The sequence below is a fragment of the Podarcis melisellensis genome, assembly GCF_964234715.1.
Source record: "Podarcis melisellensis genome assembly, chromosome: 18".
In the NCBI taxonomy this organism is placed as follows: Eukaryota; Metazoa; Chordata; class Lepidosauria; order Squamata; family Lacertidae; genus Podarcis; species Podarcis melisellensis.
In genome coordinates, this window is record NC_138536.1 from 11,624,758 (window position 1) to 11,640,566 (window position 15,809).

At 49.0% G+C, this 15,809-nt stretch overlaps 1 protein-coding gene across 2 annotated transcripts in view; it reads right to left on the reverse strand.

The window, feature by feature from the left end:
* NCAN (neurocan) overlaps positions 1-15,809 on the reverse strand; it is a 61,397-nt gene that overhangs the window by 2,909 nt on the left and 42,679 nt on the right. For both annotated transcript variants that reach the window (XM_081895369.1, XM_081895368.1), the window contains exons 8-13: positions 14,470-15,738; positions 10,122-10,238; positions 6,844-6,957; positions 4,141-4,299; positions 2,697-2,779; positions 1,977-2,121 (exon numbers count right to left, since the gene is read on the reverse strand). In XM_081895369.1, coding sequence (XP_081751495.1) covers positions 1,977-2,121; positions 2,697-2,779; positions 4,141-4,299; positions 6,844-6,957; positions 10,122-10,238; positions 14,470-15,738 — 1,887 coding nt within the window. The remainder of the gene's footprint in view (positions 1-1,976; positions 2,122-2,696; positions 2,780-4,140; positions 4,300-6,843; positions 6,958-10,121; positions 10,239-14,469; positions 15,739-15,809) is intronic.

Genomic DNA, 15,809 nt, shown 5'->3' on the forward strand with positions numbered 1-15,809 from the left:
CAAACCGAAGAAACAACAAAATCGAAAGAGGAAATGTTCCTGTGGTTGGTTTGTTAGGAAAATAAGAAGAGTCCTGCAGGATGAGGCCAAAGGTCTGTCTGTCCAATCACAGGCCTCCAGGAACCCATAAGCAGGCATAAAAGACACCAGCCCTCTTTTGAGAGGAAGTGTGGTGTAGTGGTTAAAGTGTTGAGCCAGGAACAGGGAGGAATGAGGGTTGGAATCCCTGCTCAGTCTTGAGGCTCACGCTAGGTGACCCTGGGGGCTAGTTGCTGCCTCTCAGCCTAACCTAACTAAATAATAATAATAATAACAATAATAATATGCTGTCCATCCAACTGAGTTGCCTCAGCCACTCTGGGCAGTTTCCAGCAAAATACAAAAACAAAGTAAACATTAAAACCTTCAGATGTCTTCTAAAAGTCAGATGTCAAGGAGATAAAGATCACCTTGACATCTGATGGGAGGACATTCCACAGGGAGGGAGCCACCACTGAGAAGGCCAGGATGAATGCCGGGGGTGGAGATGCTCCTTTGGGGACACAGTGTGTTGGGGGGACAGCCCTCTGGCCTGTGGATTAGACCTTGGCGCTGGATATTTTGCCAGGAACAGATGCACTAATAATGATTTACTGCAACTGTTGAGAGTGAATTTCTGTCCAATTGTTATTTGCTGATATTTTGACAGTTAATTTTATTGTGCTACTATATTCTAACAGATTATTGAACACGTATTACTTTATTGGATATATTACTGATATATATTTATTGTGGGTATATACGACTTATTTTAAAGTCATAGATAAGTAGATAGCAAATTTATCCTACCACTACCACAAACCTATCTGTGGAGAGCCTATAATGACTATTAACGCTCTAAGATACATACAAATGAAATGAAATTGCCAGCTCTCAGCCACCAACACCCCACAGAATCGGAAGCCTGTGATTTCTTGGGTGAACAGCTTGTGGTTAATGCAATTTCTCAGATAAGGAATGGGGTGGGCTTGGGCTTCAACCGTCCTAACGGCTTCATTTCCGAACACATTAATAAAGAGGAAATCGAGGTGGTCTGGGGAGAGGGCTTGAAGAGGGAAGTGTTTCACTGCTGATGGCTTCCGTGGGTCGGGAAGCAGGCAAATTAAGATCCCAGAGGGCTTGATTATGTGAAACTCGGCTTTAATTCACTCTCTGCATTTCAAAAAAAATCAACAGCAGAAAAAGTCCCAAGCTAGAAAAGGTGATGGGTTGTACAGCCGGGATTGCTCAGCTGGTTAGAGCACTGTGCTGATAATGTGAAGGTTGCAGGTTCGATCCCCATGCAGGACAGCTGCATTTTCCTGCATTGCAGGAGGTTGGACTAGATGACCCTCAGGGTCCCTTCCAACTCCACAATTCAGTGATTCTATGCTCATTCATGTCCTCATTCCTGACCATTGAGCAACGCTGCCTGCTGGGTTGGAGGTTGGAGTGGGATGGAGCCAGAGACATGACAGGCAGGACAAAGAGTCAATAACAAATGGGGGCCAGGCAGAAGCAATCCTAGAGAGGCAGTGTTGCATAGTGGTTAGAGTGCCGGACTAATAGTTGGAAGAGATCAGAGTTCAAATCCCGACCCCCTTTCGGCCACGACACTCACATGTGCCATTCCCTGCCTCTCAGCTTAACCAGTGTTTCCTAAACATGGGTCTCTGGCTGTTTTTGGACTACAGCACCCATCATCCTAGTGGGTCAGGGATGATGGGAATTGTAGTCCAAAAACATCCGGAGACCCAAGTTTGGGGAACACTGGCCTAACCTACCTCGCAGGGTTGCTGTGGGCGTTAAAGGAGTAGGGGGAGAACGTGATGCATGCTGCCCTGAGCTGCTTAGAGAAAAAACTGGAAACTCCGCCTTCCTCCCCTTACCTAATAAGAGACTGGGGCGGGGCCTATCCACACGCCAATGGCCAATCAGGGAAAGGGGAGCGAGTTTACCTGTATCCTTTTTGCAGACGTAGGGCAGGTTGTAATTGCAAGGGACGTCATTCCACTTCCCGGTCTCGTGGGACACCAGCACCACACAGTCCTCACCGCCCGCGAAAAAGTTGTCCGGCTGGTTCTGGCGCCAGTTCTCGTATTGCTAGCCAACAGCAGAGGGCGACAAGGAGTGATAAACAGACAGAACAGGGGGTTGGGCTAGAGGACCCTTTAGGTCCCTTCCAACTCTGCGATTCTCTAATTCTAGAATACAAAGAGGCACTCAGGGTGGGTGTCATCGTCACCACCAAGTAGGAGCCAATCTCTCCGTTTCATTTTTGCTCAGCTTGTCTCTCTTTTTGTAGAATCTGAAGTGCCAATTGCAAATTTAACAAGGAAAGGACAAAAGAGAAAGAGATAAAACAAAATGAAAGAGAATTTTTTGTTTTGTTTTTAAATAATAATAATAAGGTAATGTAACTTTGGAACTCCCTGCCAATTGATACCAGGCAGCCGACTTGGCTGTACCCTTTTCAGCAGCTGCTAAAAACATGTTTGCTTAGCAATGCAGAAATGCTGACATGTGTTTTAATCCTTTTTTTAAAAAAAAGCTTATGGTTGATTTTATTTTTTTCAAAGGTTTTAAATAGTTGCCTTTAACCAGTCCGTCCAGCTCAGTATTGCTCAGGGACAGCTGGTTCGGCTCCCCTGGCCTGTCCACCCACCCGCTGGGCTCACCAGTCCGGTGTTGTCTGTCCACTGGAAATCCTGCTCCACAATGCGGTCATTCAGGCCAATCCATGTGTTCTCCTGTCCAAAGCCTGCGTGGAAAACAAGGAGTGAGTGGACACGGGGCACAGAGGAGAAGGAGATCACCGCTGCTACCTGTGACGGCTACTTTCCACACCTGTAGGGAGTCAGTCTCCAAAGTGCCACTGACTGGGAATTGCAGGAGGGGAGCAATTGCTGCTGTCCTGCTCAGGTTCTATTCGGGAGGGTCCCCATTGGGGTGCATCTGGCTGATGACCAGCGGCAGACCTACATTCTGGGGGTCCTGAAGCTTCAACTGCCATGGTGCACCTTTGCATCCAGCAACGAGGTCTAGGCAGCTGCGAGGGCTGGGTGAGATATCGATATATCACCCCAAACAGGTCCATATCGTGATACCAGTTCCATAATTTTTGACCTGGCAATATATCACAAATCATGATGTGTGTGCAATGTGAAAAGCTACCTGTTGTAACCATTGTTTTCTCAAAACCTATCTTCTGCACCATGAAAATAATAATAAAAAAACAGTACTGAAAATAAAAAATCACGATGCGGGGAAAACCCTGAAGCCAGCCTACGCCTCTCAATAGTTCAGTGGCAGAGGCCTTGGTATCCAACTCTATGATTCTGTCATGATATTTGCTAGAGAGCAACACAGCAGAGAAGGTCTGTTTCCTCACATGCCCTGCCTGTGAGATTCCCATTGGTACACAGCTTGGAGATTGATTGATTGATTGATCCATTTACAAAAAAAAGTAAATTGATTAAGTGATTTTAGAAATTTAGATTCTATGTGCTCTTAGGACGTCAAATTAGGAAAGAGACCTAGCTGGGCACCATATAAGAGGGGCTATAGACTTTGCTTCAGATAATTTCAAAGGTAGAACAGTCTCTTTTCGATCTAAAGAATTTTTCTATAGCCAATGAGTTCCTCTGAGCATTGCTAGAAACATGCTCCCCATGCGCTTTTCTGCAAATGATGTCCTTTGCTTTGATACTGGTCATTGACTGTAATAAAATGACTAGTACAGTGGTACCTCTGGTTGCGAATGGGATCCGTTCTGGAGCCCCATTCGCAACATGAGCAGAACGCAACCCGTGTCTGCGCATGTGTGGGTCACAATTCGCCACTTCTGCGCACGTGTGTAATGTCATTTTCAGCATCAGCGCATGCGCGAGTGGCGAAACCCAGAAGTAACCCTTTCCAGTACTTCTGGGTCGCTGCAGAACGCAACCTGAAAAGATTTAACCTGAAGCGAACATAACGAGGTATTACTGTACTTGATTAAGCGATTTATACATTCTTTTGAAAATAATTAAAGCAGGCTCTTACAAGGGATTCTCCCCCCTGCCCACCAGCCCTGGGGCACCTCCTTCTCTCCCACCCCCGTCCCCTGGACTGCCAACCTACTATTGATGAAGTTGTGCTCCTCCCATGAATGGATGCTGGTCAAGTGACCCGACCGGTGGCGGCAATCCCTCTCTGCGTCCTCCCAGGAGCGTCGGTGGGCGAAGTAGCGGTAGCAGTGGCCCTGGAACTTGTTCCAGTTGTGGTCGCAGCCCTCCGTGTCTGAGCGGGAGAGAAAGGAGAGTGAGAATCGGCAGAGGAGCCCTGAGAGTTGACACTCGTCTAAGGCGAAGCGCGGGCACTCTGTGGGCGATTAGCAATTGGCAACGCTACACCCTGTGGAGGAGGGAGCGTGGGAAGGGGGGAAACTTCTTCTTCTTTATTAAAATATGTAAGATTATTAAATAAATTTAGCTGCGCTGATAAAAAGACAGCTGGAAAAACATATATTAACAAAGCTGTATTCAACGGATGAAAGTATATGATGTTTGACATGATTGAGAATCGTGGATTCAGGGACAAAGAATTATGAAGCATTAAAACTGAGATGTGGAAAATCAACACAACCTCTCCAGGGGTGGGGGTGTCTGCTCCCCCAGGTATCACGGAATAACCCCACCACTTGGCCTTCCATCATACATGTCATCTCTTTCATCTGTACCACACCGACTTGCATTTATTCGTGCAAGGTTCAATGTTTTTCCATCGAACCTGCTGAGCCACAGATTCTCCAAGGGTTTGGTGTCTCCGCTATGCGAGTGTGACGGGAAAACAGTTGAATCTCTTCCACATATAATGTTCAACTGTCCCTTACATAGCATAGCTAGGACTAAATTCCTGGGTCCTGCTTTATTGCGCTTGGTTGGCAGGCCTGTTGAGTTACATGCCGCACTGCTTTTGCAGGATACAGATCCTTCTGTAACTCTGCAGGTGGCGAGATTCCTGAATGCGGTTATCTCACACACAACAACCACCAAAAAACAACAACAACAACAAAAACTAATCGGACAGTTATGATGAGAGTGCATGATGGATCTCGTCTCCAGTTCTCCTTTTTCTGTGAACCGTCCCTTGGATCTTTCCGGGCCCCAAGCTGTTATTTGTCACTGCTCAATGACCCACCCTTGCATCGTGGTGTTCCCCTTCTGTTGTTAGATGTATTGGTTTTTTATGCTTCTGTGCTTTTATGTTTGTACATATTTTATGGGCTAATAGCTGTAAATAAAATTTGAATTGAATTTGAATTTGAGATGTGGAAAATATGGAAACAAGGAGGAGAAGCAGGACTAAGATGTGGAGATTTGCTTCAGAGATCCAGACCATGAGGAGCTCTGAAAAACTAATAAATATAATTTGGATTATAATTTGGTCTTTTTTATTTTAAGTTTTTATTTTAATTGGAGTATTAGACCAGACCACTTTATACTGTAGGCTGGTTTCTGATGCTCAAGGAAGGTAAGAAGCAGGGCAGGTGAGGGGGCGTGGCTTAGGGAGAAGGGGTGTGGCCTGTGGCCAGGAAGTATAGGGCTGGGGGCCATGTGCTTATCCTGAAAACAAAATTTCTGCACCAAATGAAGCTGGCATGCGAAGCCCTTCCTATAATTTTGAAGGAAAATGTCACCAATCCACTTTAATTTGCAATGCTTCCACAGCCAGCCATTTCTTAGGAGTGTCGATTCCTTTACTGCACTGTCTACTCAGAAGTATGGCAAGTCCCACTCAAAACAAAAAAATTCCTTCCAGTAGCACCTTAAAGACCAACTAAGTCAGTTCTTGGTATGAGCTTTCGTGTGCATGCACACTTCTTCAGATACACTGAAACAGAAGTCACCAGACCCTTCTATATAGTGAGAAGGTGGGGAGGGGTATTACTCAGAAGGGTGGTGGGAATGGGTGATTGGCAGATAGCTGTGATGAGCCTGTTGACGACTCTTAACGACTGCAATAGGTCTTACAGGAAAAAGCAAGGGGTGAGAAGGTGAAAAATGGCTTTGTCATGTATAATGAGATAAGAATCCAATGTCTTTGTTCAGACCAGGACTCTCCATGGTTTTAAGTTTGGTGATAAGTTGCAATTCAGCAGCTTCTCTTTCCAGTCTATTTCTGAAATTCCTTTGTAGTAAAACAGCTACTTTGAGATCTTGTATAGAATGTCCTGGGAGACTGAAGTGGTCTCCTACTGTCTCTCTGTCTTGTGATTCTATCTGTAACTGTAAGTCCCACTGTATTCAATAGAGCTTACTCCTAGGTAACTGTGTCAAGACTGGGCAGCCTTCCACTGAGATCCTAAGCATTTTTACTCATAACTAAGTACCATTAAGTTCAATAGGATTTAGTCTGATCATTTTCACAGTTTCCAGTATTATTATTATTATTATTATTATTATTATTATTATTATTATCACTACTACTACTATTATTCTGCCTTTTTCCCTGACAGGGCCCCAAGGCGGCTTACTGCCAAAATCTTATTTCATTCCATTTATCTGTGGAAGGTGTTGATCCCTTCCCTCGCACATTTTTCCTGTACAACACAAGGTGACCAATGTCGATGTGCATATGTGTGCAACAAGATCAGACCATAGCTGTCAACTTTTCCCCTTTTTAAAGGGAAATTCCCTTATTCCGAATAGGATTCCTCGCAAGAAAAAGGAAAATTTGACAGCTATGGATCAAACATGGGAGAAGTTTCCTGTTGTAGAATAGGAAGACCCTATTTTCATGCAAGAGACGCTGGGGCAGAGGGAAGGGGCTCCCCGCTCTCACCTCGGTCGCAGAGGCTGCCTCCGTAGCTGGGCAGGCAAAGGCAGACGAAGGAATTGATCTCATCAATGCAGGTCCCTCCGTTCTGGCAGGGGCTGGACAAGCAGTCGTCAATATCTGTATGGGGAGTAGGAAAGAGGAGACCAATATTGGAGGGGGGCTGGCCTTGAGAGAAGGCCACCCCCCAGTGGCCATGCGTTTGTGGGTCCCACCTCTGGTCTAACTGCAACTTTAAAAACAAAGCTAAGGTCCTAGTCCTCATTATTGTGATTTTGAACAGCAACGCAGGGAGCTGCCTTCTACTGAGCGAGAGGGAGGTGCAGCCTGATGAGGGGGCCGCTCAGCAAGGCTGTGAGGGCTGCAGTTGGGATCCTGGCCCTGAGGCACTCCACCCCTGATGTAAACCTCTGCCACCCTGAAGCTGCCTTTTGACTCTGACCATTGGTCCAGCCAGCCTGCGGCCATACAGATGGCCATCTGTCATGGATGCTTCAGTTTGGATTCCTGCATTGCAGGGGGGTGGCCTAGATGACCTTTGGAGTCCCTCCCAACTCTACAGTTCTATGATTCTAAGACTCTAACAGATCCCACTGGTCTCGGGGAAGGAGAGGTCACTTCCTATCTTCTTGGCATACAATCAGAGAATTGTAGAGGGACCTCGAGGGTCATCGAGCCCAACCCCCTGCAAGGCAGAAATCTTTTGACCAATTGGGGTCTCATGCTCTGCTGACGGCTACCCCAGAGATCCTGTGAGCCACAGCTGCCTGGCAGGAGGGGTGTGTGTGTGGCCCTCCACACCTCTCTATCTGGCCCTTGAGGCCTCTCCCAGGCCACCCTCCTGCGGTTGCCACCTCCATGGACCGGGTTCCCTTTAGCCCTGGAAAGAGGCAGACCTCCTGCCCCTCTCTGGTGCGAAGTGTGTGAGCTTTTGCACGTCCGTCAGGTGTGCGTGGGTTGCCCTGGATGTGCTGGTGCATCAGCAAAGCAGCATTGTGAGAGCCTTAATTCTCCTCTTTGGATGCAGCTGGCTGCCTCCTGTCAAAGCCCAGATGGGCTCTGAGCTCAAAGCTGCCCTTGCGATGCACAGCCGCCGCCTCCTTTCTTGTGCTCACAGCCTCACACGGCATTTAATGAGACCATCAGGAGATCCTGCAGGATCGGGGCAACGGCCTATCTGGTCCAGCAGCCTCTTCTCGCAGTGGCCAGCCAAAGACAGAAAATTCTGTCCTGAATTTTCCAGCATGCAGCTTCAAAATCATGGGCTGATAGAATTGTTGGAAGGGGCCACGAGGGTCATCTGGCCCACCCCCTGCTATGCAGGAATCTTTTGCCCTGACGCCTTTTCCCTCTGAAGGGACCCCCTTCCTCAGAGTGGACCCACTGAAATTTAGCAGCAGCAGCAGCTCGGTGTCGCCTGGAAGATGGTGCAAGCTGGTTTTCTCCTGCTCCAGAGGGTAGGACTCGAACCCATGGCTTCAAGTTACAAGAAAGAAGATTCTAGCTAAACATCAGGAAAAACTTTCTGAAAGTAAGAGCCTTCCTCAGGAGGTTTTTAAACAGAGGTTGGGCAGCCATCTGTCATGGATGCTTTAGCTGAGATTCCTGTATTCCAGGGGTTTGGACTAGATGCTCTTGGGGTCCCTTCCAGCCACTGCCAGATTTACATATAAGCTAAACAAGCTATAGCTTAGGGCCCCTCTCTTGGGGCCCCCAAAAAAATTTAAAGGAAAAAAACCTGGATGTACATTTCCAAAATATAAGATAAAAAACAAATAAAATAAAACCTACATACAGCAACAGTGTTTTGTGTTGTGTAGGCTCCTATCTGTTATGTGCAAATGGTTTTAGATACCGATGTGGTCCATAAATTACCACATAGCATATATTCAACACAAAAAACAATGACAATTTGTTGTTGACAAAGGACAGCTGGACATATAAAGGGTCCCATTACTTTCTGAGGGCCTCATCAAACCTAAATCTGGCCCTGCTTCCAACTCTGCAATTCCATGATTTCATTTGTACCCACTAGGTACCCCTGCCCGTACGGGCCAGTCTTGCTAGACTCTAGGGTTGTGCGCTCATCTCATTTAAGAGGCCGGGGGCCAGCGCTGTCCGGAGACACTTCCGGGTCACGTGGCCAGCGTGACAAAGCTGCTCTGGCGAGCCAGCACCAGTGCAGCACACGGAAACGCTGTTTACCTTCCCACCAGAGCGGTACCTATTTATCTACTTGCACTTAGGGATGCTTTCGAACTGCTAGGTGGGCAGGAGCTGGGACCGAAAGACGGGAGCTCACCCTGTTGCGGGGATTCGAACCACCGACCATACAATCGGCAAGTCCTAGGCACTGAGGTTTTACCCACAGCACCACCTTGTACCCACTACCCCTACTGAAAAGCCCTCTTTTATCCATCTTTTGAGAGAGATGGGTCTTTCCTCCAGCGGTTAGAAAGCTGTCAGCCCGTAGCACCCGAGTTTGCATTTAGAGGGAGGTGACAATCACACACACAAACACACAAAAACACACATGGTGGCTAAATGTGAGCAGATTTCAGGTTTGAGTCTCACATTGGGCAAAAGATTTATGGGATGTGAAACACAAGAGCAGTCAAGTACAACATTCCTAGAGTGAACATGTTTACACATGAGGCGGAATGTTTGTCCAGCCAGCAGGTAAACTTCCTGTTTCCTTCTGGGCTGGGACAAACTTTCTCTGCATGTGACTAGAGGTGGGTGTGGCCTCACCTGTGCAGGTAATGACAAAAGCACAGGGCAGGGCAGCCATCTCTCTCTCTGTGACTACATGCATCGAAGAAGCAACATCTGCTTAGCCAAAGATGCTCTCTTGGCCTCCAGTCAAGAGAGGACAAAGGGATAGTTTCCAGGTGTATGTTACTTTTCTAAGCTAAGTCTGCCTTCTGGGATCCGATTGTGAACAGAATGTGAGTAAACTCTTTTTATACTTTTAAAGAAGACTGTGTTGTGTCTTATCTTTTATGGGGCAATAAGGGGAAGACACCAGAACAGTTATTATAGAGGCTTTAGCGAGCCTGAGCAAACGCATCCGCTGTGAGTTTAAAAGAGGGAATGTTACTCTGCTAAAATTGTGAACTTGTTAACACAAGTTGGAAAGGCTATAATCGAACAATATATCCTCTCTTCCATTCCTGAACATTCCCACAAGATTCCTGCATTCCAGGGGGCTGGACCAGATGACCCTCCTGGTCCCTTCCAACTCTCCTAGGATTCTACATCCTCCCTCCCCCAGTGCCCTTCACCTATTTCGCAGTTCTCTCCCGTGAACCCCCGGGGGCAGCTGCAGGTGGAGAGGTTTCCGCTGGACTGGCAGGTGCCCCCATGCAAACAGGGGTCGTTGTCGCAGGGGTCAGTTTCCGCTGCAAGGAGAGGGGGGGGGAGAGGAGACAGGGAGGAAAGCAGTAAGATCAGACAATCCCAAATTCTGCACCTCTGTAAAATCAGGATGCAAAAGGAGAAACATCTCTGCATAATCTCACTTTGCATAATCCGCTCTGCTTCTGCTAATCGCCAAATAGGGGGGAAAGCTGCATATTATTACTCTGAACACTGAGATTCCGCATACAGAGCCCAGTATTCACCAGGCATTGTCTTTTCAAGCAAAGCTTAAGGAGACTGGAATTTCCCAGTAGGATCATACCAGAGGCAGACCCTCCCAGTGTCCCTATTTTCCAGGGATGTCCCTATTTCCATCTGAGAAGTGTTGGAAGCTATGGAGTTATGTGACCTCCGAACAAAGGAGATGAATTACCTAAGCAACCTTTAGAAGGGAAGTTTTTAATGTTTGCTTTTTAATGTTTTTTTATATACTGGAAGCTGCGCAGAGTGCACACGGGCAGGGTATATTATTATTATTATTATTATTATTATTATTATTATTATTAGACATCCTATTTTCATAGGAGGCATGTTGGAGGGTATGCCAATGGCCTGATCTAGCAGACTCTTCTTAGGTCTGTAAATCAGCCGGTCATAATGACCGGTTCTAACGAGGCAGCTTGCACCGTTTAATCCCCATTTAACGATTTCCACACTCCTCGCTTGGCTCGGAAATCGTGGGACTCAGCCAATAAATCAGGGGTCTTGGAAGCCGACTGAGAGTCCCCTGCATCTCCCCTTGTGCTGGGAACATGTTTTGGGGGCCAAAGACGGGTATCCCCTCCCTCCTACAATTGGCAAGGCCCCTCTTTCCAACGGTCTCCAGGGAAACAGGTCAGCAATCCTCTTTTTCAACAAAGCTGGAGAGAAGGACCCGTGTGGGTGTTTGAGCAGTTGGCAGCAATCGCAGGCGTCGTGATCACCTCTCTGAAGCGAAGGCTGCGTGTTGAAAGCACCTTTCATCTTCCGAGTGGCACTTAAACAGCTGGAGAGGACCAGGCTCCCTCTCTGCACATTCCGGCACAAGAAATAACCATTAAAAAGCCATTGGCGCAGGAGCCGCGCTCTTATCTGAAGAAGACGCCTTCAGTAGAGGCAGCCTATCGATTCTCAGGCAGCCCGCAGTGGGGGCGAGGGGGGCCTTTTCATGCCTGAGCACCACATTCCCTCCAGGCTCCCAGGATGTTTCCCAGCGCAATCCAAAGTGTTGGTGCTGACATTTAAAGCCTTCAACAGCCTCGGCCCTGTAGACCTGAAGGAGCCTCTCCACCCCCATCGTCCAGCCCGGACACTGAGGTCCATCTCCAAGGGCCTTCTGGCAGTTCCCTCATTGCAAGAAGCAAAGCTACAGGGAACCAGGCAGAGGGCCTTCCCAGTGGTGGCACCCTCCCTATGGAATGCCCTCTCGGCAGATGTCAAGCAAATAAGCAACTTTCTGACTTTTAGAAGACATCAGAAGGCAGCCCTGTATTGGGAAGGTTTTATTATGCTTTTGCATATGCTGGAAGCCACCCAGAGAGGCTGGGGCAACCCAGTCAGCAACGCTTCTTTACCCCTGTTTCTGGAAACTGTAGGAGGAGAGAGGACTCCTGTGCTCAGATCCTGATTGCGAGTTTCCCACAGGTATCTGGTCAGTCACTGAGAGAACAGGAAGCTGGACTAAATGAGCCACTGGCCTCGTCTAGCTCATCTTCTCTTCTTATGTGATGAATGCAGCAGGGGCTGTGCCACTCAGCTACAGCCATTTCCTTCAAAAATAAATCAAGATTCCAGCCCTCATTGTTCTGACTCACAGGCTCAGGCCCTGCTTGGGGATTTCCCCAAGTGGGGACTGCCCACTGTGAGGACAGGATGCCACTGGCCTGATCCATACTTCCCAACATTTTTCCGATGAAAATCAGGGAAATTGTATTCCATGCCTTCCAACATTTTTCTGATGGCAATAAGGATGCCCTAAGGGACGTGGATGGCACTGTGGGTTAAACCACAGAGCCTAGGACTTGCCGATCAGAAGGTCGGCAGTTCAAATCCCCACGACGGGGTGAGCTCCCATTTCTTGGTCCCTGCTTCTGCCCACCTAGCAGTTCGAAAGCACCTCAAAGTGCAAATAGATAAATAGGTACCGCTCTGACAGGAAGATAAACGGTGTTTCCGTGCGCTGCTCTGGTTCGCCAGAAGCGGCTTAGTCCTGCTGGCCACATGACCCAGAAGCTGTACGCCGGCTCCCTTGGCCAGTAAAGTGAGATGAGCGCCGCAACCCCAGAGTCGGACACGACTGGACCTAATGGTCTGGGGTCTCTTTACCTTTAAGGAAAAAGAGGCCACTCCAGAATCAGAAAGCAGGACACCTTCCGTAAATCTGGGACTGTCCCTGGGAGAGAGGGACAGTAGGGCTCTCCTCATGTTCTCACATTAATAATTCTCCTTTGCTGTTACTGAACTTTGTCTGTGTGTCTGTGTGCGCCAGTGTGCTGAGGATATTATTTTCGCTGGAGATATTATTTTTCCACGTCCATTTGTAGCCCTGGGAGCACTGTTTAATATTAACTCGGTTGGTTTTTAAATTCCTGCCTCTGTGTTCTTCCCCCACCCCTCCAAAATTCTATTTGCTTTCCCCATTCCTTCGCGAAAGACTTCAAAGGCTGTGCAGCAAAGCCTTTGCCGCCAGGACTCTTCCACGCCGACTATTCTGATGAGCGAAGGCGGGTGATGAATATTGGATTGGAAGCTTCCCTAAGGGATGTGTGGAGAGCTTGGGGAAGGGAGGAAATAAAGAAATCAAAGGTGGTTCCTGACAGCCCATACAGACCCTCCAAGTGCCCCCACTTTCCAGGGACAGTCTTGGACTTACAGAAGCCATCCCTGTTTCAGATTTGAAAAGGTCCCGCTTTTCCTTAGGACGTCCCTAGTTTCATCCAAGAAATGTTGGAGGGTCTGGAGTTATGTGACCCCCAAGACAAGGAGGTAAGTAACTAGACAACCTTTAGGAGACATCTGAAGGCAGCCCTGCATAGGGAAGTTTTTAAATGTTTAATGTTTTATTATGTTTTTATATACGTTGGAAGCTGCCCAGAGAGGCTGGGGCAACCCAGTCAGATGGACAGGGTATAAATAATAAAATTATTGCGATTATTATTATAGAATAGGTAAAGGTAAAGGTACCCCTGCCCGTACGGGCCAGTCTTGCCAGACTCTAGGGTTGTGCGCTCATCTCACTCTATAGGCCAGGGGCCAGCGCAGTCCGAAGACACTTCCGGGTCACGTGGCCAGCGTGACAAGCTGCATCTGGCGAGCCAGCGCAGCACACGGAACGCCGTTTACCTTCCCGCTGGTAAGCGGTCCCTATTTATCTACTTGCACTTGAGGGTGCTTTCGAACTGCTAGGTTGGCAGGCGCTGGGACTGAACGACGGGAGCACCCCACTGCGGGGATTCGAACCGCCGACTATGCGATTGGCAAGTCCTAGGCGCTGAGGTTTTACCCACAGCGCCACCAGCGTCCCTCATTATTATAGAACAGAATGTCCCTATTTTCACTGGAGAAATGTTGGAGGGTATGTTCTCCCCCCCACTCCATCTCGTCCTCACAACAGCCCTGTGAAGTAGGTTTGGAAGAGCAGCAGCAACTGGCTCTCAGGGTCACTCAGGGGGCTTCTTGGCTGAGCAGGGACTTGAACCCTGGTCTCTCCCAGGTCTAACCACTACTGCACATTACTGTCTTTTATGTGAACTGCTTAGGGGTTTTGCAGGGGGTAGGACTAGATGACCCTCATGGCCCCTCCCATCACTATGATTTTATGATATTTGCCAGGCTTAAAAAGGTAAAGGGACCCCTGACCGCTAGGTCCCATCGCAGATGATTCTGGGGTTGCGGCGCTCATCTCGCTTTATTGGCCGGCGTACAGCTTGACTAAGCCACTTCTGGTGAAGCAGAGCAGCGCACAGAAACGCCTTTTACCTTCCCGCTGGAGCCGTACCTATTTATCTAGTTGCACTTTGATGTGCTTTTGAACTGTGAGGTTGGCGGGAGCAGGGACCGAGAAACGGGAGCTCACTTCATCGTGGGGATTCAAACCGCTGACCTTCTGATCGGCAAGTCCTAGGCTCAGTGGTTTAGACCACAGTGCCACCCACATGCCAGGCTTACCAGCGTTCAAAAGCCCCAGCACCTCCCTCACCTGCCCAAATGTTTTCTGGGTAGCAAGAAACTCACCAAGCATGGTGGCATTGACCTCCCCGATCCACGCCAGGCCCTCCACCTCCTTGGTTGCAGACACGTCGCCTCCTTTCTCCTCTCCACTCCCCCCGTCAGACTCCATCGGAAGGATCTGCCCCGGGGCAGTGGGGAGGTAGCTCTCGCTCTCTTTCCCAGTTATCACGCCATCGCTGGAATAAACAGGCAGCTCAGAGGTGTCGAAATTGTGGCGCGCAGGTTCTGATGTGCTCCAGGGAGGCGAGGGAGACTCAGGCGTTCCTGGAGATGTCAAGTTCTCGTCATCTTCTGATCCTTTCGGAAGGAACCCAGGAGGGATTAAATCACGGGTTGTACTGTGGCTGGGAGTTCCAGTGGTGCCTTTGCCTTGCTGGGGGCCAGAGCTACTCCCTACCAAGCTGACGGCTTCTGAGACTGGGGATCGGCCTGCCACGTCGTCATCAAAGTGACCACTCATGATCGGAGTTATGACCTCCCAGCGGTCTTCTGCTTTGGACAGATTCAGGACCTCCGTGATGGCAGGTCCGTCCACCAGCCCTGAGCTCGCCCTCCCTTTGATTTCCACCGTGGTGGCTTCCTCGCCACCCACCGCCCCCCAAGCATCAGCCTCCCCGGAAATCAGCCGTGCCACTAGCGGGTAGTCATTGGCGGCCATTGGGGAAGGGATGTCCTCTGCCGAGAGGGTGACGACTTCTTCTCCTCTCAGCTCAGCCAGTGCCACCTCCGAATGCTGGGTGGTTTCTTGCAAGACGGGGTCTCCTCCTGCTGTGTCTTCCTGTTTCTCTGCTGGTTCTGGAACCACCCTGGGCAAGTGTTGCCCAGCTTCCTCCAAGCCAGGGAGCTCCTCCGCAAAACTCACAGCCCTGGCATGGCTTTCTCGGAAGTCGTAATCAGGCTCTCCACTCGCCTCATCGGCCCGGGACTCATTCTTCAGAGGAGTGGTTGGCGTGGCATCGCCGTTTCCAGAGAAGATCTCCTCGTTCTCCCCAGGCTGAGTGATCCCTTGAGGGTAGTCTCCCCGGATGCTGGTACCCATGAGAGAGCCTTCCAGAGCATCATCTGTTGTCATGGCAACTGCCTCCACACGGTGCAATGGCCCATTGGGTGTGGCTGGTGAGGATGCATCATGAGTTAGCTGTTCCTGGCTCTCTGGCACAGAGTCTTCCTCGTGTCCCTGGGTGGTCTCTTCAGCACTGGGGTCCTCCAGGAAGTCCGAAGCAGGGGAGAAGGTCATTTCTGGGTGGCCTCGATGCTCAGGTGGTGCTAACCCTGCGAGCAAAGACAGGGGATAGAAGTTTATAAAATTATGCATTGATAGAGGAAAGCGAAGGGTTTCTGGG